Source organism: Eretmochelys imbricata, chromosome 8, assembly GCF_965152235.1.
Source record: "Eretmochelys imbricata isolate rEreImb1 chromosome 8, rEreImb1.hap1, whole genome shotgun sequence".
Lineage (NCBI taxonomy): Eukaryota > Metazoa > Chordata > Testudines > Cheloniidae > Eretmochelys > Eretmochelys imbricata.
In genome coordinates, this window is record NC_135579.1 from 47,543,888 (window position 1) to 47,563,976 (window position 20,089).

At 48.8% G+C, this 20,089-nt stretch overlaps 1 protein-coding gene across 2 annotated transcripts in view; it reads left to right on the plus strand.

Moving 5' to 3' along the window:
* The window catches only part of LMX1A (LIM homeobox transcription factor 1 alpha), a 141,222-nt gene extending 129,078 nt beyond the window's left edge, over positions 1 to 12,144 (plus strand). For both annotated transcript variants that reach the window (XM_077824729.1, XM_077824728.1), the window contains exons 4-8: positions 5,913 to 6,082; positions 9,593 to 9,670; positions 9,831 to 9,900; positions 11,445 to 11,615; positions 11,984 to 12,144. In XM_077824729.1, coding sequence (XP_077680855.1) covers positions 5,913 to 6,082; positions 9,593 to 9,670; positions 9,831 to 9,900; positions 11,445 to 11,615; positions 11,984 to 12,144 — 650 coding nt within the window. The remainder of the gene's footprint in view (positions 1 to 5,912; positions 6,083 to 9,592; positions 9,671 to 9,830; positions 9,901 to 11,444; positions 11,616 to 11,983) is intronic.
* Positions 12,145 to 20,089: the final 7,945 nt, after the last annotated feature.

The window sequence follows — 20,089 nt, forward strand, 5'->3', positions numbered from 1 at the left end:
GTAATGCCAACATAGGCTGCACTGGGAAAGTTCATGAGACAAGGGTTCTTCGCTGATTGGGAGCCTACATTCATGGACAGGCTGGGACACTATTCCCACCACATGACATTGTCATCAATGGAGCTACTGTCCTCACTGTTGTTCCAGGGGACTTTACATTCCCCCTTTTGCCTTGGCTTATGAAACCATACCCTGATTGCAAAGGCCCTGGCAAAAGAGGGTTTAATTATGCTCTTGGCAGGTGTAGAATGGTGGTTGAATGTGCTTTGGGCAGATTCAAAACCCACTGGCGGTGGCTACAGACCCATTTGGAGGCCAGTGTCATCAATGCTGTCCCCCTCACTGTGGCTTGCTGTGCTCCTCCCAATCTTTGTGAAGCCAGAGGTGAGCTATTTCCCCCGGAAAGGACCTGTGCGGGCGAGGGGCCACTGAGCCGATACACACAGCCAGAAAGTGCAGCTACCACAGCTGGAGCTGGCTGTGCCCAGGCAACCGAAGTCAAGGCAGCTTTGCGCTCCCTTCTGCGTGTACAGCCCAATGGAAGAGGGAGATGAGCACCTTTCTCAATGTGCTTGGGGGAGGGGGGGGATTAATTGATTTGGGGGGGGCTCAGTGCTGGGGGGGGACTGGTTGCCATGCAATGTACTTGCCAATGACAAGATGACTTATGGAATGGGCGGGGGCATGATTCACAATATGGATTCGTATAAGGGAGTGATTGAAGTGTGGCTTGCTGTTCGGAACCATATAGAGGCTTAGGGTCTGCTTACTAATTCCTAATTGTCCCTCATCACATGTTCACCTTTATTTCAAATCGGATTGTATCATGAGATGCAGGGACAGCAATAAACTTTCTTGATGACATAAAAAGCTTTAGTTATAAACATGTATTAAAACCGTACAACATTCACCCATTGCCAGACAGGCAACACCATAACACCAGTTACAACAGGATTTTTCCAAAAGAACAACAACAAATGAGCATGAAGTGCAAACTGTGAAATCATGTACAAGACAGAAACCCCCATCATGCCATGTCCCCTGGCCCCCCCAGTCTCCTTTCTCTTCCGTCCCTCTTTTTGCACACTTAGCACCGGGGAAAGGGGGTGGAGGTATCCCCAGGAAAAGAGGGGTCAAGACTAAGGCCTACCTGGGGCTAAGTTGCCCTGCCTGGCTGCTCATGGGACTAATTGCGTGGGTCACCCAAACAGGGAGTTTTCCGAGCTGTTTATGGACTGAGGATACATCGCAGGGGACTCGGGCTGTGGTGTGGGAGAGGCAGCAGGAGCCAATGCTCTGGCAGACAGGATAGATCTGAGACACACAAATGGTTCTCTCTGCTGAGCAATGTCCGCCTCCCTTAGCCGCTGTTCCTTTTCCAGGAACTGGGAAGCAAGTGCCTGCTCCCACTCTGAAACCCTGTCCTCACTCTGTGCAGCCAGCCGGAGCCTTTCCGCTTGCCCCTCGCGACGTCTTTTCCCTAGCCGCAAGTCTTTGGAACTGGACCTGCTTGTTGGCCCGGTCTGGAACTTCAACTGTGAGTTCATCACGGAAACGCTTACTCTTGGAACGGTCCGTGGAGGCACGTTGGCCCAGGTTTCTGCTGCAGTATGGGTGAGCTGTGAAGGTGCTGCAGCTGGTTGATGTTCAGGGGCTTGGACCAGGACAAGACCCAGTGGGTTATTGTCTCCAATAGCTTAATACAGGAGCACAGAAAAAATCCTTGTGGAATTTCAAGGACATAAAATGTTTCTTTTCCAAACTGAATCTCAGTCTATTGTGAAAGGGATGCTTCACTCTCTGCACACAGCCTGTGGGGCAGTGAGATAAGTGCAGAGACCAGGCTAAGTTAAACATTCTCAACTTTCTTCCAGTCTTCAGGAACTTCCCCAGTGTTCCAAGACTTACTGGAAATTGACATGAACAGTCCAGAAAGCTCTGCAGACAGCTCTTTTAAAACTTTTGGATATGAATCTTTCAGACTGGCTGATTTTAAAATGTGGATTTGATAGTGGAGTAGACAAAGTCGGCACCTTGTAGGAAGCACGCAGGCCTGTATTTTGTACAGTGTCTTTCTTTTAAGCTGTACCCCAGAATTCTGTACTGGCTTAGAAAATTTAGTTATGGAATTGAATAATAGAGGGGGGCAGATAATGGGCTCTTCTGTTCACTGGCAATGCTGAAAAAAAGGGTTTGGGGTTGAACTGGAAATGAAATTGTTAGAAATTTTTGGCAAACCATAAAGTTTGTTTCATAAAAGTTTCATAAAAATGAAACAAAAAATCTTCATTTCAGTTAGAACAAAATGATAAGTCTCAAGAAAATGGAATCATTTTTGATTGTTTTTAATAAAACAAAAGGAATTTTTGAAATGAAGTCATTTTGAACCCAAAAGCAAAACATTTCATTTAGAAAAAGTCAAAATGAAATGTTTTGATTTTTTCAGATTTTTTCAGATTTTTTTTTTTTAGTATTTTCGACCCAAGCAATTCAGCAAAATGAGCCCAGTTTGGTGAAACTTTTTGATGTGGTTGAATCTGAATTTTTTTTTACCAAAAAACCAAAAGTTTTGGTTGAAAGATTTCAGCCAGCTCTACTGAGTAATGGATATTGATGTCTGTTGATGTGAAATTGACATTTATTAACCCAAGAGGTAAATAGTGACTAATATGACCTGCATGGGAAAGAAGGTCTTAGGCAGTCTTAGGCCATTTGTACCATTTTGTTGGGTGGCAGGAGATAAGAGCCCGGAGTGGATGGATCAGTGAACTGGTCTGGCATACTAGGAGGTTGGATGCTGTATAAAATGGAACAATGGTCTCCTGTGGTATAGAACGGGTTCCAAATTAGACAGACCAGTGATCCAGACTGTTGGAGCAAATCCTATGAGCTGTTAGTTGCGTGGAACGGCTATTCCAACCCATACCTCTCAACTGTCCTGCATTGTGTAGGGCATCGTACACATGGCCCCAGTTTTTAAAGTTGTCCTTCAGTCCTGTGCATTGCCATTACGAAGTCCCGATTCAGCTGCTCAGCCACATTCCTTTTTTGGAGCCGCATGTCTTGGTGCGTGATGTTGTCACATCTCACATGTGCAACCAGTCACTGCCATGCTGCAAGCAAGTGGAGCAAGGGACACCTTGCGGGCTTCCCTACACTGGGAGAAGGTCCCCAAATTCCTCTCGGAGCCTGAGATCAAGGGCATCCTTCAGGCACCCGTGTTGGCTTCCAGGGCCAAGGAAGGGGCAGCTGAGCAATTGTTTAGCCCCTTGCTGGACTGCTCCTCAGTCACCTGCTTCCTTGAGTAGTTGGATGTGGAGCTGGGCTGGCTGGGTTTCTCCAGTGGCTCGGACCTCAGGCTCAAGTGAGTGGATGCACATTTCTAGTCCAGCTTCGGGAAGACCATCTGCAGCTGCAAGGATGTGGTTCACCGGCAGATCCGTTCTGCCAGGGAGGGGGATCCCCTGCCCATGCTCTTCCCTGCAGCCAGGACTGTCAGCATCCCTGGGGAACTGAGGGGCCACTGCACTGATCCACCTGCTCCCCTTTCCTATGAGCTGCAAACTTGGATCAGGAAAACTGGAGTTGCCATAATACCCGCCTCTGTCACCTCACTCCACAGTTTGGAGCTTGATCTTAACCGTATGGGTTCATCCTAACTTTCTTTCTGTGTTATTGTATTTCATTAGTATAAAAAAAATCACTAATTTGCTTTAATGCATTGCTCTTCCAAAGCCCGTGACTCTCAAGCGCTCGCATTATTTTCACCTTAGCATCTTAAATATGCTTTTAGTGCACAGAATCATTGTTTAGTTTCACCATCATAAGTTCCAGGCTATTTGTATGCTTGTACTTTGATTTAAAAACAAACCCAGTGTGTCCAATAAAAAAAATTGTCCCTTATTTTAAAGTGGGTTGTCTCTCATTGTCTCTCATTTTGAGTGTCACAGTCCGTCATTTCAGAGTCCGGGGGTTGAGAGATAAGTTACAGCCTTTGAAAATACAGTGAATTCATCGGCTGAACTCTGATCCGTCTGTATTGCTCATGCTGCCAAAATTACTTCCCTTCCTGCTCCTCCATTTGGACAATTCAGCTTTTAATCTGCCACCTGAGGCACTAAGCAGTGAGTTTATAAGTTGTTAAGTATTTTAGACCTCCAGGGAGAAATGTCCAACTTGCTTGGCTTCAGGCTCCACCTCCTGTCCTTGTGTAGAAAGTTCAGCTTTCCTTGAAACGGATTTATACATCGTCGTTCCTTTTTCTAGTGCTGACACTACTGTCTCAAGCAGGGCTCCACAGGTGTCTAGCTCTCACAGGATATAACCTTCAGCGGAGACTGCTTACATCATAAATTGGTGGAATGAATAGAGGAAAAAAGGGGCAGAGAAAACCCTCCCCAAATTCCTTCCAATCTTTAACAAACATATGAAACAAGTTTAAACTTCACATGGCATTAATTCTTGTTTTTCCCCAAGTGCCTGAGTTTGGGTGGTTTTATGTCAGAGAAGAGATGTATGCTCCTATTGCCTACGGTTCTGCAAACATCGAGCGCTAGTCCTTTCATCTCGCTTTCACATTGTCAGGTTAAATTATGAAGAACATCTAGACTTTGGATTTGGGGGTCAGAACCTGTCCCCTCTTTATCTCTCTGTAATATTTGACTGCTACAGCATTTTTAGTCCTTAAGAGAAAAGTTCTCCAACATGAATTCTAGGGAGAGGCTTCTATGGTTTCGTGTTTTGCCTTGGATGTATTCCTGACCCAAAATCATAATGTCCTCTTATATAAACTGCATTTGTACACATTTAAATCTGGCCTGATCTATGATCCGTAAGTGAATGCACAGCAATATCTTCTGATCAGTCAAGAATGGCCCCGCCCTTCTTTTGTATCAGTATAAACTGTCCTGGCACAACGTGTGATGATGAGACCCACAAGACAACAACAGAAGGGTGATTTGAGGAGGTCATTGTACAATAAAGACACAACACAGTGGATAGTCCTGGCTTCTAGGCCCAGCTTTACCCCTGATCTGGTGTGTGACCTTGGTTAAGTCACTTCATCTCTCTGAGCCTTAGTCTCACCATCTGTAAAATGGGAATAATGATACCTTTGTAAAATGCTTAACACAAGAACCTGGAAGTGTGGGTTGGGCCTCCATAGCTAAGGCTGCATCTAGACTTCCATTCTCAGCCCTGTTATGGTGTGACCAACCAGTGTGATTTTATTATGAATCTCACAATATTTGGTGGAGTTTGTTTCACATGATCCTGGATTCAAACTTGTGAATTTCCCCTTGTTCAAACTGGCCACCCCTTCCCCTTGCTTTCAACAGTGCTGAAGCCAAATCTCCCCCAGTCAAGATGGCAGAAATTCCACAAGAGCTTTGCATGGAAAAGCGAGGCTGCCTTTAGTGAATATGGCCGTCCCCTCTGCTTTCAGCAAAGCCAGGCTGCCCTCAGGGAAGATGGCTGCCACTTTGTGATTAGGAGGCTGGATAGGAAACTATGAGGAGGCAGGACAATGTGGAATCCCCAAAGTCTGTGGTGTTTTGAACAAAATATATGTGGCCAGATGGAAGTGTAAATAAATCTATGTGACTGAGGTTTGGCAGGGTGGCTGGGGAACTTGCAGCAAAAAGTCTTTAAAAGGTGTAGCTATATGTACTAAGGGTTCAAAAGTGGCCAAGTGATTTAGATGCCTAAATCCCATGTTCACAAGTGACTTAGGAGCCTAAAAGTCATTGAAAGTCAAAAAGTCTCAGGCTCCTAAGGCCAAGTGGGAGTTGGGCACCTAAATCCCTTGGAGGATCTGGGTGTTAAAATGTACAGTTCAGCTAAACCAAGACGCGCCTCCCAGAAAGCTGGCATGCTCTGCCCATCACCTTTATGGGCCTGCTTAATTCTTTCAGGTAAAAGTGATGATGAAGAGAGTCTATGCAAAATAGGCCACGGTCCCGGGAAAGGTGTTGAGGACAGCAAGGATCACAAGCGTCCCAAGAGACCCAGGACAATCCTGACAACACAGCAGCGGAGGGCGTTCAAAGCATCATTTGAGGTCTCCTCCAAGCCATGCAGGAAGGTACAGTGAGAAGAGAACCGTCTGCATGTGGGAGATGTCAAGCCAGATCCTCAGCCAGTGTCACTCCATTGAAGTCACTGGGGCGGTGCTGATTTACATGGGCTGAGGATCTGGCCTGCTCTGTTTCTGTTGCGTGTGTGTGTGTGTGTGTGTGTGTGTGTGTGTAACATGTACCCACGCAGCCAGAGGTACCCAGGGAACCCAGCTTTCCAAAGCACCTCCAAATGTGAGCAAATTTCCCAGCTGTGCATGCAAGAAGAAATGAAGGCGATGTGCTGTAAGGATACATATGAACGCCTATGTGCATGCAGCATGGTGGGTAGTTCTTTGACTCTGGGCCAGACTCCAAGCTGGAGTAAATCCTCCTAGTTCCACTGAAGTCATTGGAGCGACACCGATTTACACCTGCTGAGTCCCAGTCCCATGCCCTGTGGACTGGTGGAGTGACTGGTGTCTGTGGCAGGCATGAAGTGCACCTACCAGTACCCCAGAGATTCCAAAAATCTTGCGGAAGAGCCTGCTTCTATCTCCCTGGGTTCTCAGTGTCCTAGTGGGAGTCAGGTGGAATGGTATCTTCCACGAGGAAGATTAACAAGTAATATCCTTCCTTTGGAGCGGGTTTGCTTCGTACCACTGATATGCTTAGCTGGGGGAAGCATGATCTTGTAGTTATGGCACCAGCACGAGGCTCAGCAGAACGGGTTTGGTTCCTAGCTCCGCCCCAGACTTCCTGTGTGAACTCGGGCAAGTCCCCTGTGCCTCAATTCCCTGTCTGCAAAATGGAGATTTTAATCCCCCCTTTGGCTTGTCTGTTTAGACTGTAGTCTCTGTAAGACAGCGTCTGTCCCAGACACTGTGTGCTAGGTGCTGCACCACACAGAGTGGAGGCTACGACCCCTGTCCCAAGGACTTGATGAAAGGATCTCTTAGCTCAGGGGTTCTCAGCCTTTCTCTGTCTGAAGCCCCACCAACATCTTATAAAGACTCCATGGCCCAACTGTGCCACAACAATATTTTTTTCTGCATATGAAAGCCAGGGCTGGAAGGAAGTAGCAAGCAGGGCAACTGCCTGGGGCCCCACACCACGGGGGGCCCTGCAAAGCTAAGTTGCTCAGCCTTTGGCTTCAGCCCCGGTGGTGGGTCTTGGGGCCCCAGGCTTCAGCCCCGCATGGTGGGGCTTTGGCTTTCTGCTCTGGGCCCCACTAAATCTAACATTGGCCCTGCTTGGTGGACCCCCAGACTCCTGGTTGAGAACCACTGACTTAGATCATCCTGGAAAGTTAGCGGTGGAAAGGATCTCTTAGAGCATCCAGGCTATTTCCTGGAAAACGCAAGATTGTTTCCTTCCTATTGTACATTTCTCAGTGTTTTAAGTCTTGTTGTTAAAAAAGTCCCAAGCACCTGCAATCTGTGCTCAGATTAGGTGTTTGCTGGACCTTAATGTCCTAGAACTTCATGAAGTTGAACCCAAAGAAAGTAGGACCTCTGATTACTGACTCTAATAACTCCGATGCAGTTGCTGAGCAGTGCGTCTGTCCTGGTGATTCCACTGGACAATATATCCCTGACTCCATCCTCACTCAACTCTGAGATTCATATTATCCTCCAACTGGCGGTCCTCCTGGGCCAGCTACTCGGCTGATGTAGATCAGCACAAGTCCATCGAAGACAATGGAGCCACGCCAATTGGGGATCTGGCCACTTCTCGCCATTCCATCATTAAAAGGGCCTTTTCCCACCAGTGCTCCGGCAGATAGATGTAGAGTTACGGCTCCATGGCTGTGTTTTTTCAAGGCTCAATTACAGTAATTGTTTGTTATGCAGGGCTCCTTCTCATCGCTGATCGAGGCTAACGGCTCATTCAGGCTGCTGTGGATTCCATTCTTACGGGCATGGAGCTGCCCGAGAACATTACTCCGCTGCAGAAATTGTTGCGCTGACTCCCTGTCGAGCTAGACATTGATTTTCTTTAAAGTTCTTCTATTGTGTTTAAGGTCCTGAGTGGCTGTGCGCCAGATTATAGACCCCATCTCTGTTCTGATGTTCCCAGCCAGTTTTTCTGATCAGAAACTGCAGGTAGCTGGACTGGGCCTGGCTGTGATCTTGCGTCCGTGGACAAGACAGCATCTTACAGTCACGTGCCACAGCTGTGAGGTTCTCCACCAGTTGCAATAGGAAGTGCTCAGTCTGTCTCACAGCTGAAACCTGTCTGGGATTCCCCAGTACTACAGTCCTCCCACCAGCCCCATCTGCCTACCCTCCCACGCCTTCCAGAATAACCTGAAGGTCAACAAACTCAGGCTCTGGTGAACTGATGGGGAAGCTTGTCCGTAGCTGAGAACCCCTCCCTAAGAAGGCCCTGCCTCCAGTCACATCCAGGCTCAACAGGAGGAGTGCTTGCTCAATGCTGCTGTATGATCACATGAGATAGTCTTTGAGATAACCAGGACCCAGCCCATATAGGACCAGATTGTATCTTGCTGGCACTGTCCCACTGGTGGGGAGCTCAAGGGGCTCCTTCCAGATCACACAGGGGGGTGTATGCTACTCCATGCCTTAGTTGCAAGGGATGGTGAGGGCGAGGGAAGGGTGCATAGTCCCCATCTCCTCCCTGCCCCCTTGGTGCAGCTTGTGCCCCTGGAGGAGCTAGGAGGGAGCAGTCCCTGTGCTCCCCCAAACACAAGCACTGCGCTTGTGCCCCGTCCCCACGTGGGGATGTGAGGGAGAGGGCAGGCACCAGACATCCTTCTCTCCCCTCTGGGCCCCTGTTCTGGGCCAGGGCACGGAGTTGTCATTAAGGGTGAAATCCTGGCCCCGTTGGCATCAATGGCAAAACAGCCGCTGGGAGCAGGATTTCTCCCCCAGGCTTCATAGGCTAAACTAAATACCTTAAATTCCAGCCAGTGCAGACTGGGGACTCATCCCTAGGCATTTGATTGCTTGTGTGTACATGCGAGGCAGAGAGCGAGCCACATTGTGTGGTTCCTTATTCTTTATTATTTTTACTATGGAAGCACCCAGAGAGCCCAGTCAGGGATCAGGGTCCCATCACGCTAGTTGTTGTACGCGTAGGTCATTTAAGGAGAGTTCTTACCAGGAAGGGCTTACAGTCTAGACTGATCACCAGACCCGAGAGGGAGAGCAAACAACTGGAGGGGCGACTGCGGGGAGGCAGAGAGGATGAGGATAGTGAAACAAGTGCTTCGTATGGGAAGCAGCTCACAACTCACCATCTGGGTGGCCAGCTCCAGGGTTCACAGGCCTCGAGGCGAAGCCTCCACCCCAAAGCGGTCTGGAGGGGACGGTGCAGTCCATGGTTCTGTCTCTCTGAGATGGCTCCAGTGGTAGGAAACCTCCCCGCCAGCAGGCTGCCTGCTGGGCCTCCTGAGGACTGTGTGAACTGGAGACTCCCCGATGTTCTGGGTCACCGATCGCCATTCCTCCTCTGGAATGAACCTGCAAAGCCGCTGGGTAAAAGACTGAGGATGTCTGCTGTGTCGTTTATCCCAGGTCAGAGAGACGCTGGCAGCCGAGACGGGGCTGAGTGTGCGAGTCGTGCAGGTTTGGTTCCAGAATCAAAGAGCGAAGGTACGTAACCTTGGGGGACGATATGGGGACAGGACTCCGTGACCCAGGAGGTCCCTTCGGCCCTATATTCTCCTGGAAACCACTGTCCTAGAGCTTTGCTCTTGCCTCCTCCGTAGATTGACTTGTTTCAACCCTCTGCATCCCTTTCCTTCCTGAACAGATGAAGAAACTCGCAAGGAGGCAGCAGCAGCAGCAGCAAGATCAGCAAAACACCCAGCGGCTCAGTTCAGGTACCACTCAAGCCCCCCCACATCCCTATGCGGCGTGAGACCCCCACGACCACTCTCGGAGACCACAGAGCGGCTACACGATGCTGCCCCCCCCCCAGTCGGTGGCACTGCTACTCCCAGTTCAATGGCAGTGCCTACTTCCTGCTGCCCGTGTCCCCTGGTTCCTGGCCTAGAAACCCAACTCTTCTAGCTGAGACCTCTCATTCTGCTGCAAGACGGGCCCCCCCTGCACTCCAGAACTTGACACCATCCCAGGATCTCTGCCCGGGATCCCCCAGCTCCGTGGTGTGTTACCCCCACATCCACTAGCCTGCTGTGAAATGCCCTACATGCGTGGAGGAGTCTCCCCCTTAGCCAGCAGAGCTGAAACTGTTACTAGCTGTCATAAGATAAACAGCTCACTTAGAAGCCCAGCCACAGCATGAGACTCGATAATCTCTTGCAGCAGTGAGTTCCGCTGGTTGTTCACATGCTGGGTGAAGTAGCATTTCTTTTTATTACATGGCTTACAGCATAAGGGCAAGGGGCCGGAAAGGGCAGCTAGCGTGGGAAAGGGGGTCAGGGTTCTTGCTGCCGCTAGGGGTGAACCTAGGAAAAGATGGTTTGGCTTTAATTAAAACAGAGACAACTAAGGGCTCAGTGCTTCTCTGAGGACTTCCTAGTGCACTCGGGCAGGCAGGGGTGGGGGTGGCGAAGCCGCTCTTGCCAGGGAGGGAAAGATTCTCATTTCTGATAAGACCCCTTGGTGCTGCTCTGGGAGTGGAAAGGAGCCTGAAGGGGAATGGGAATGGCCCCCTGGCTGGTGCAGAACTGGTGAAAGGGCTCTACAACAGTCCTGATCTACAGCCCTGGGCAAGGGGTGTTTTTGCACTAGGGAGTAGGAGGGAGGGCTACACTCGTGGCGGGGAGGGGGGGAGGGGACGTGGCCAAATCACACTGCTCTTCATCTGTTCTCTGCATCCCAAGGCCCCTGGGGAGTCATGGGAAGCTGAGAGTCAGTTAGAGCAGCCCTGAGGAGGCTCTAACTTACACTACAGGCCATGGTGGCCCCGGAATGACCCCAGAATACATGGTGTGTGAAGATGATTTAAAGCCACCTTTGTGTTACCCCTCCATTCGGGCCCCAAGCATAGGACGGGAGTGACTGACAGAGCATTCTCCTCTGAGCATGCAGGGCTATGACTTGTCCAGAAGTCTGGAGTGGATGGAGCCTAACATCTCTGCCCATTTCTGCAGGGAAGGAGGGATGACAGCAGCACAGCACAGAGAGATGCTGCCAAAGGGGGCCAGAAGCTTAGCTGGCAGGGCAAGAAGGGGGGAGCTGAGTCCTACCGCTGGTGGAGTAGAGTAAGGAGTGCCACCATGGGACTGCGGGCTCAGGGATGTGTGTGAGAGAATTGCCCAGAGGGTAAGAAGGGACCCAGCACTGCTGCCTGGGGAGGGGTTTGGAGTACAGACCTGTGTAGCAGCCCAGGGAGGTTAGAAACAGGGGGGCCCTACAGCAACATTTGGCTCTTTGACATCAGTTCTCCCTTGTCTTACAGCTCAGACAAACAGTGGTGGGAACGCTGGCCTGGAGGGGATCATGAACCCATACACCACGCTGGCCCCACCACAACAATTGCTGGCTATTGAGCAGGGCGTCTACAGCTCGGACCCCTTCCGACAAGGGCTGACCCCGCCCCAGATGCCAGGAGACCACATGCACCCCTATGGTAAGAGCCTCTGGGAAATTGCAGTGCTCATCTCTAGGCACCTCTGCAGCAGGTCTCTTTCCACCCGCCAATACAGAGCCAGAATGGAGATTCCACCCTGACTTACACACACACACGCCAGTTCTCACCTTCCCTGCGAGTCTCCATAGCTGGTGAGATTGGCACCTTCCCGAAACCCAGGCTGCCTTCCAGAGCTCCAGCTGGAGTGTCGTGGATCAGCAGCGCCCCCTAGTGTGGGCAGTGGCTTAACGCCCACAGTCCAGCCCTTTAGCTCTGTTGGGCGACAGCGTTATGTCACTGCGAAGTGCTTTGCTAGGACTGTCCATCGCCAATAATACTTCAACATCATTTGTTTGCCTCACTTTAAGGTGCTGAGCCCCTTTTCCATGACCTGGATAGTGACGATACCTCACTTAGCAACCTGGGCGACTGTTTCCTAGCGACTTCAGAAGCTGGACCACTGCAGTCGAGAATGGGAAACCCCATCGACCATCTGTACTCCATGCAGAACTCCTATTTCACTTCTTGAGCCTTGTCTGTGTCACCTGGCCAGGCACAGGTGTCTATGACATTACAGGTTACATTCACTTCAGATATGGCGGGCAAGGGGTTTGTGTTGCTGGAATACTGTCAAACAATATTTTGTAGCTCAGTATTTCCAAAGACTGAATAAGTTATGGATCGCATAGTGTCATGTTTTTATTAGAATCCTACTATTAGATACCAAGTGTTTATTAGAGCTGGGCTGCATTTTTCAACTTGAAATTTTAACAATGGGGGAAAAAACAGGTTAAACATTTCTGTGAAATTTTGACATTCCCCATCTCCTGTTTACCCCCTGTCTGGCTATAGAAAGGGTTGATTTAAAAAATTATTCATGTATTTATTTTTTTTATTTTGAAATTTAGACAGAATTTTGATGGGGAAAGAAAAAAACAGGGAACACTTTGTGCAAAGTTTTCACAGTTCCGTCACCCACACCCTCCCCCTGCGATTTACTGGGATTTATTTCAGCAAAGTTCTCTGGCCTGTGATATACAAGTCAGATGAGATGATCGCACTGAGTGACCTTCTGGCCTTAGAGTCTCTGACCATATGATTTCCGTCCTCCTATAGAAATGGTCCAAAACTTTTAAAATTTTGCAATTTTGGCAAAATTTGATGAAAAACGGGAAAAATTTCAAAGAAATGTTCGCCATATTTTTTTTCCTGTTTCTCTACCAGCTCTAGTGTTTATTGATAAAAACAGGGACTTTTAATATAGACGTTCTCATGCAAGTGTAGACATCTAGAAACTCCTAATCTCTCTCACACTAACTGGGAAACTCCTGGCAAGAGGTTGGTATGTTTGGGTGTGTGCGTATGTGAGCGCACATGGGGTGTGTGTGTGTAAATGTATGTACTCCACAGACACACCTGCATATAGTATCAACAAAGTTTATACCTAATTCTATCAGAAATGTACTGTACAGCAAAAGTAACTTTATTTTCAGTGTGAACCATATTTAAGGAAATGCTTGATGCACTTAAGTTATAAGACAATAATTTACTTTTATAAAGGTTATGTTTAGTTTGCAAAAGCCCAGCGGCAGGGAAGGAACATTTGATTCCTTGCAATCGAGAGGTCTTTGGTGCTTTCCATCTGCTTGGTTGCTTTTAAAGGTTGGTTATAATCCAAAGACTGTCTGTGTCAGTCATTGGAGCCTGATCCTGGGCCCACTGAAATAAAAGGCAAAATTTCCATGGACTTTAATGGGGCAGGATCAAGCCCTGTATCTGCTCTGCTCCCTCTGTGTCTCTGAGTCATAGCTGCTGGCTTCACTGACCATCTCAGGAGTTTTACATTCCTAGCCCGGTAGAAGCCAATAAAGCGATGGAAGAGTGAGATGGAATATGTTCTGCCCTATGCATCATCAGCAAGCGGATTAGCCCTAGACGACTGCAGACCTGGTGACCAACACGGGATCCTGATTCTCCCAGTAAGGAACCGATCCAAAGCCCATCAAAGTCAATGGAAAAGCTCCCACTGGTATCACTGTGCTTTGAATCGGGCCCTGGAAGGAGAACGGGGAGTCGTTTTTCATGATCTTGGGGCGAGTATGCAGATCCTTGTGTGAACATTTACAAGGGTCTGTATTTGACCTTGGGCCAACGCCGATCAGCTAAGCTCCGATGGCAGAATCTAAGGGCTGGTCTACACTGGGAATTTACAGCTGCACAGCTACGCATAAGTGCTGGAACTAGGGGTGCTGTCACACTCCCTGGCTTGAAGTGGTTTCCATCATACCCAGGGTTTGCAGTTTGGATCAATAGCTCGCAGCACCCCCACTGCACAGATTGTTCCAGCCCCCCTGCAGCTACATCACTCAGGGGTGTGATAAATCCACACCCCTGAGCAACACAGGTAAACTGACCTAACCCTCTGTGTAGACAGCTAGGTGTATGGAAGGATTTTTCTCTTGACCTAGCTATTGCCGTATGGCTTACCTGTGTGGATGGGAGAACACAGGTAGTGTCTACACTGAAGCGCTGCAGCTATGCCACTGTAGCGTTTCAAGTGTAGACAAGCCCTACACTGTTGCTGCTGCTGAGCACAGATGGGTTTCCAGTACCCTAGCGGGGAGCGTGAGGCCAGCACTTTGGGTTTGTTCATGCAAACGCTTAGTTTACGGCCAGCTGGGGTGTGAATCTACCCTGCATTAGCTGCCCGTGCGGACCCTGTTGATGAGCACTAACCATTCCCTAGTGCATTTTAATCTGCTCCAGTTGCAAAGCAGGCTAGATCAAAACGCACTACAGAAAGTTTGGTGCTCAGCAGCAGGGTCCAGACAGACACGTAGCTTGCAGCAAGCCCAGGTGTCAATCTACCCAGCATTAGCTTGCCGCAGCCTAGGTGTTTGCATAGATGAGTCCTGAGAAACACGCTCCGTTTGGACCTGATCCAAAGCCCGTTGACATCAGAGGCTTTTCGATCAAGCCCTTCATCTGGATCCACATGAGCTATTCCTCCTCCAGAAGAGAGAATACATATGGAGCCCCACATGGTCACTTTTCTGAGTAGACCCACCCTTTAAGCAATGGGTTATCCTGCTCTTTGCTTCCCCAGTGCAGCACAAAAGCATGAAGTTTCAATGTCCCAGTGGTCTTTGGGACAAATCAAGTGTGGGAGGGCTGCCTGCTATCCACCCACGTGCTCCACTGAACCGCTGCGGAAGCCGCAGGCTCCTTGGCAGAGTTTTTCTTATACTCAAGCCCTGTGCTGAGGCAGGTGCAGACGCGTCCTTATCCTATTATAGTTTCTGTGTTGTGTAATTTTGTGCTGTTGTTATGGATAAATTATGCAAACAACAAAATGTAAAATGAATGAAAGTAACTGTGGTGCTGTAGTTTCCGGCTAGTGGCCATGTTAAAGACCTGACACTGAATGTAAGGGGGGGCTGATGGATGAAAATGACACGCCATCAGAAGTGATGTACGAAGATTAAATTAAAAATCTCTGCAAAGTGGCTGGTCTCTTTGTGTGTGAAATGTTCTGTTGACTCTGTGGTTATCAGAAGGGTGGGGATGTCAAGGAGGAAGGAGTTGGGCAGGGCATAGTGAAATAAACTGACCAAAGAAGGATAGCAGTCAATCTATATATATTTTAACAATGAGGGCTCTATTTGACAGGGGAATAGCCACTCAGAGAGAGTCAATCAGAGGTCCACAACTGGTCTGTACCTCTGCCTCCCACTCAGAAATAAGCCAGTCACTGCTTTCCAGCTGGAAAGCCCCACTAACTGGCACTTCAAAGTCAAAGGGGTAACATTAAACCGGACAAAACCCTGGAGAATCCCTGCATGGGCTGGGGAAACGTGGTAGATAAAACGAACTATAGCAATAGGGATTTTCCATCTCTAACTCCTGGGAGCTACAGCCCTACTCTACTGAGGGTCCTATGTTGCATTGCTTGGTGTTTGCTCACTTTATGAGGCCTGAACCTGAGCCTTTGAAGACTCTGGGAGTTTTTCCATTCACTTTTTTGAGCGTGGGATCAGGTCTCTCTGCTGCTGTCTTTTGGTAGCCATTCATTCAAGCACTTTGCGCAATTCATTGTTTTCCTGCACTGGCTCAGTGGTCACCATAGCATCAGTCCCACCTTATATGGGTCTGCAGCATCTTCGCTTGCAGTATTCGGACCATTGGTTAGCTGTCTTTTAAAGCAAGCGATAGTTGTGCCTTCCTTTAACTCTGGCAAGTTTGGTATCAAAACAGACAAGTGCAACAGGGATTGGGGGCAGTGCTTAGCACAATGGGGCCTAGATCCCCCCAGTTCTTGCCTGTTAGACGTGGGGATGACACACTGGCTGTCTCCTGACAGTGGTGTTGCAGGTAATTCAACACATATTCCACGCCCTGCACTGGTATGATCTCAATCACAGGTAAACGGTGTCAGAACTGCCAGCCACATCAGGGAGGTTTTAATACTAACAAGGTCACAGAAGGTCTCTCCAGCTGTTCCTATGTCTTTCTTTGCTGCTTGTATGGCTGTCTGGGTGGAAGGCAGTGGAGAGAAAAGCACAGAGGTGGAGGAAGTTGGGGACAGGGATTTCAATTCAGCCCTCTGCAGAAGATTTAAATCGTGCTTAGGCCTTATGGTGGGTTAATTTCACCCCGGGTGCTGAAGTGAGACACCAAACCCACAGGGCTGGTGGTGAGGATCAGGGCTGGCTGAACTGACGCAGATAAAACAAACCAGCTGCACCCTCACCTCCTAACTAAAAACCTGAAGGCTTTGGAAATTCAAACTGAAACATCTTCATTTCTTCCCCCCACTATTTTCAGACTGGGAAATCAACGGGAGTTAGATGCCTAATGCCTTTGAAAATCTAGGTCTTGCTTCCTAGAAACAACCAAATGTTGCAGACCAAGGAGGCTGGGTTGGTTGGGATATTAGTCCAAGAAGCTGGATACCTGCTGGAACCTCTGGACTTCAAGGGGTTCAGTAATCGTGGCTGGAAGGAGTTATGGAACAATGTCCTAATAATAGGATTGCTTAAAGAGGCTGGAATGAAAGGAATCTGGCCTTAGGCAATGGTGATCAAAACCTTTCAGATCTCCTCTGAAAAAGACAGGTAAAAGACACCATTAGCTAGAGGCCAAATCTTAGAGACAGCTCTCACTCTGGTAAAACTCCCATTGAAGCCAGCTGGAGTTTCACCTCTGTAAGGGCTTGGGTTGGTGATTTCAAAGCAGGGCATTGAAACCCTACTGAAATTCAGTGTGTGACGGGCACCGTCTTCCGTCAGCCTCCTTTGAAAGGGCTTGTGGTAGGCCGGGCCACTTGGGCTCCCAGATCTGGCCATACAAATATAGAAACGTCTGAGGCAGATTGGCTACTGGCCATATCAATGTATTTCAGAGCTTAGTGCTTATTGATGATATTTCTTTGTAAGACAGCAATGTTCCTAGTGGTGTGTAGGACACAGAAAGCCCTAGATAGCAGAGAAAATATGGTTTCTTAAACCTGTCCACCACCAAAAATGATTTCCAGGCACATGGCATGTCTTTCCTGTGCTTTCTTCAGAGGTAGCTTTACAAAGCTGCTGGCTAGACTGCTCCTGACACTGCCAATGGCCCCTGAAATGGCCCTGCTCAATGGGATGATATCTCTTCTGGTCTAATGCGCTCATTCCTTTTGCCCTGATTGTGGGTCTCGGTAAGTCCATAGCCATGGCGGCCCAGATCTGCAAAGGTATTTAGGTGCCTATCTCCCACTGAAATCAATGGCAGGATGGCAACATAGTACCTTTGAGGAGCTGGGCCGTTGTCACTTGTTATCAATCTGCACCCTCCATTTTGCATTGGGTGGCACCCATGAAGGTGCGTAGGCATCTAAGCGCCAGACTTAGGTGCCTAAGTCCCAGTTTTGGCTCCACTGTGATCCACAAAACTCCTCCTATAAGTGTCTGGACTCACTGGCTGCCTACGTTTTTCAGAGTAAAAATGACCCTATATTCCCTGGAGGTCACATTCCTGTCTCTGCACATGCTCACTCTTAAGCGTCTGGCCTCCTGAGCCCAGGGTGATTCACAAACCAGGGGAAGTTAGTAGTTCACCAGTCTAAATTATGGGCGGGGCCCAATTTAGCAAGTGGCCTCTGAGCATTCCTACTGGATTGGGTCCCCTTCAAAACGCAGGGGGAAAAGAGCAGGTGGTATGTGTTATAACTCCTAGCCTAGTAGCTAGAGCACTTCCCTGGGGTGGGGAAACTCAGTGCAGTTCCCCCTCTGCCTGGTAGGGGGGACAGGATTTGAACAAGGCTCTCCCATTTCTCAGGAGAGAGCACTCTAACCCCTGAACTATGGAATGCTCTATACAGGGCTCCCTCAGCCTCTCCTGGGGAAGCTGTAGCACGCTGGATAACTAAGGAAAGAGTGATTGGAGCAGGGGGACTAGAGCCAGAATCTCCCACCTCCCAGGTGGGTGCCCAAACCACTGGGTAACAGAGTCATTGTCTGGCCCACTGTGGATAAATACATAAACAGTCATTCGGCCAGAGAAAGAGAGCAAGACAGCATGAAAACATTGTAGTCTGGTGGTTTGGGCAGCTACCTGGGAAGTGGCAGACCCTGGGTCCAGCCCCCCTGCTCCAACCATACTTTCCTGATTTATCAAGAGGGCAACAGCTTCAACAGGAGAGACTGAGGGACTCTTTTATTAGAATCTACCAAAGCTCACTGGTTAGAGCGGGTTCTGCAGGAGTAATAGACCCCTGTCCGAATCCTTTGCCACCCCACCCCTGATCCTGAGGGAGAATTAAACTTGGCTCTCCCACATTCCAGACGAGTGCTGTCATGACTGGGCTGAAGGTTCTAAGGTGGACACCACCTCCTCCTCCTCTGGCCATTTTGTGAGGCACCAGGTAGGCACCTAATGTGTTCCCTCAAAAAGTGCCTTGGGTACCTAAGTCCCCTGACTCCAGGCAGTTTGTGGATCTCAAAGCAGAGGTAGGTCCCCTCCCTGAAGCCTGGATTTAAGCGCCCAGCTCTGAGGGAGGGACAGGGCTTAGCACACCCCTTTCTTGGTGGCACCTCTCAGGTTGCCCATCTTGCATTCTGGCTTTTGTGGATTGAATTCTAAGGCACCTCTCTCTCCCCATTCATTGTACAGGGAGCCTTGGTGCCTAACTCAAGCTTTGTGGGGTGCAGTGTTGTTCTTGTGAAGTTCTAGGCACCTAAAAGTTAAGCACTGTGAAGCTCAGCATCTCAACACCTAAGTCCCTTTGTGGATCCCACCCCTATAGCATCACTAGAAATGCTGCAGCAGCACAGCTGTAGTGTAGACACTGAGGACTTGTCTACACAGACGCACAGCTGCCCCGGTGCAGTGATTCAGTGTAAGCACTACCTACAGTGACAGAAGGGGTTCTCCCGTCAGTGTAGTTAATCCACCTCCCCAAGGAAGAATTCTTCTGTCAACCTAATGTTGTCTACACCAGGGCTTAGGTCGGCTTAACTATGTTGCACAGGGTGTGAAATTTTCCACAACATGGTCTACACTGGGGGGGGATCGATCTAAGATACGCAACTTCAGCTACAAGAATAGTGTAGCTGAAATCGACGTATCTTAGATCGACTTATAATCACTTACTTTGCGTTCTTGCAGCGTGGGATTGACTGTCGCCACTCCCCTGTCGACTCCGCTTCCACCTCTCGCCCTGGTGGAGTTCCGGAGTCAATAGCAGAGCGATCAGGGATCGATTTATCGTGTCTACACTAGACGTGATAAATCGATCCCCGATAGGTCGATCACTACCCGCCGATTCAGCGGGTAGTGTAGACATGGTGAGTGATGCAATTAAGCCAGACTAATTTGATAGTGTCCCCCAGTCTTTGTGACTGCCCTTTTGATTGTGAAACTGTTCTGAGCCCTCACGTTGGCTCTGTCACCTCCTCTAGAGCTAAAAACATCAAGAAGTGTCAGAATAAATCCTTCCACCGAGCAAAGAGCTAACAATGGGCAACAATCAAGAGTCATTAAATTAGATGATCTTCTGTTTAAAGGGAAACCCCTGGAACAATGAGCTGGATGCAGTGTAGAGAAACCAGTTTGCTCAGGTGGGCCATAGCTAAGCAACAGATCACCTGATGAGAGACTTGAAGCTGCTCAGGGTGGTCACCTGACAAGGACCTGGAACTCTATAAAAGGAAGGCACTCTCACTACCCCATTTTAGAAGCAGATTAGAAGCAGGCAAAGCTGTGCGTAAGGAAGGGTCCTGGGATCCTGAAAGGACATAGCCTAGCTCCCAAAGCGCTTTCATAGTGGTGAGAAAACTGAGGCAGGATTTTACATGAGGGTTTTGTTGCATTTCCATAGATTTGCGTATTTCTAGTGCTGTCCAAGAGTAATGTGTGTGTTTAGAAATTCCTTTACGGAGTCTGTTTGTTACATGCCTTTACTGTCATCTAGCCCCTGAACAAAGGAACAATAA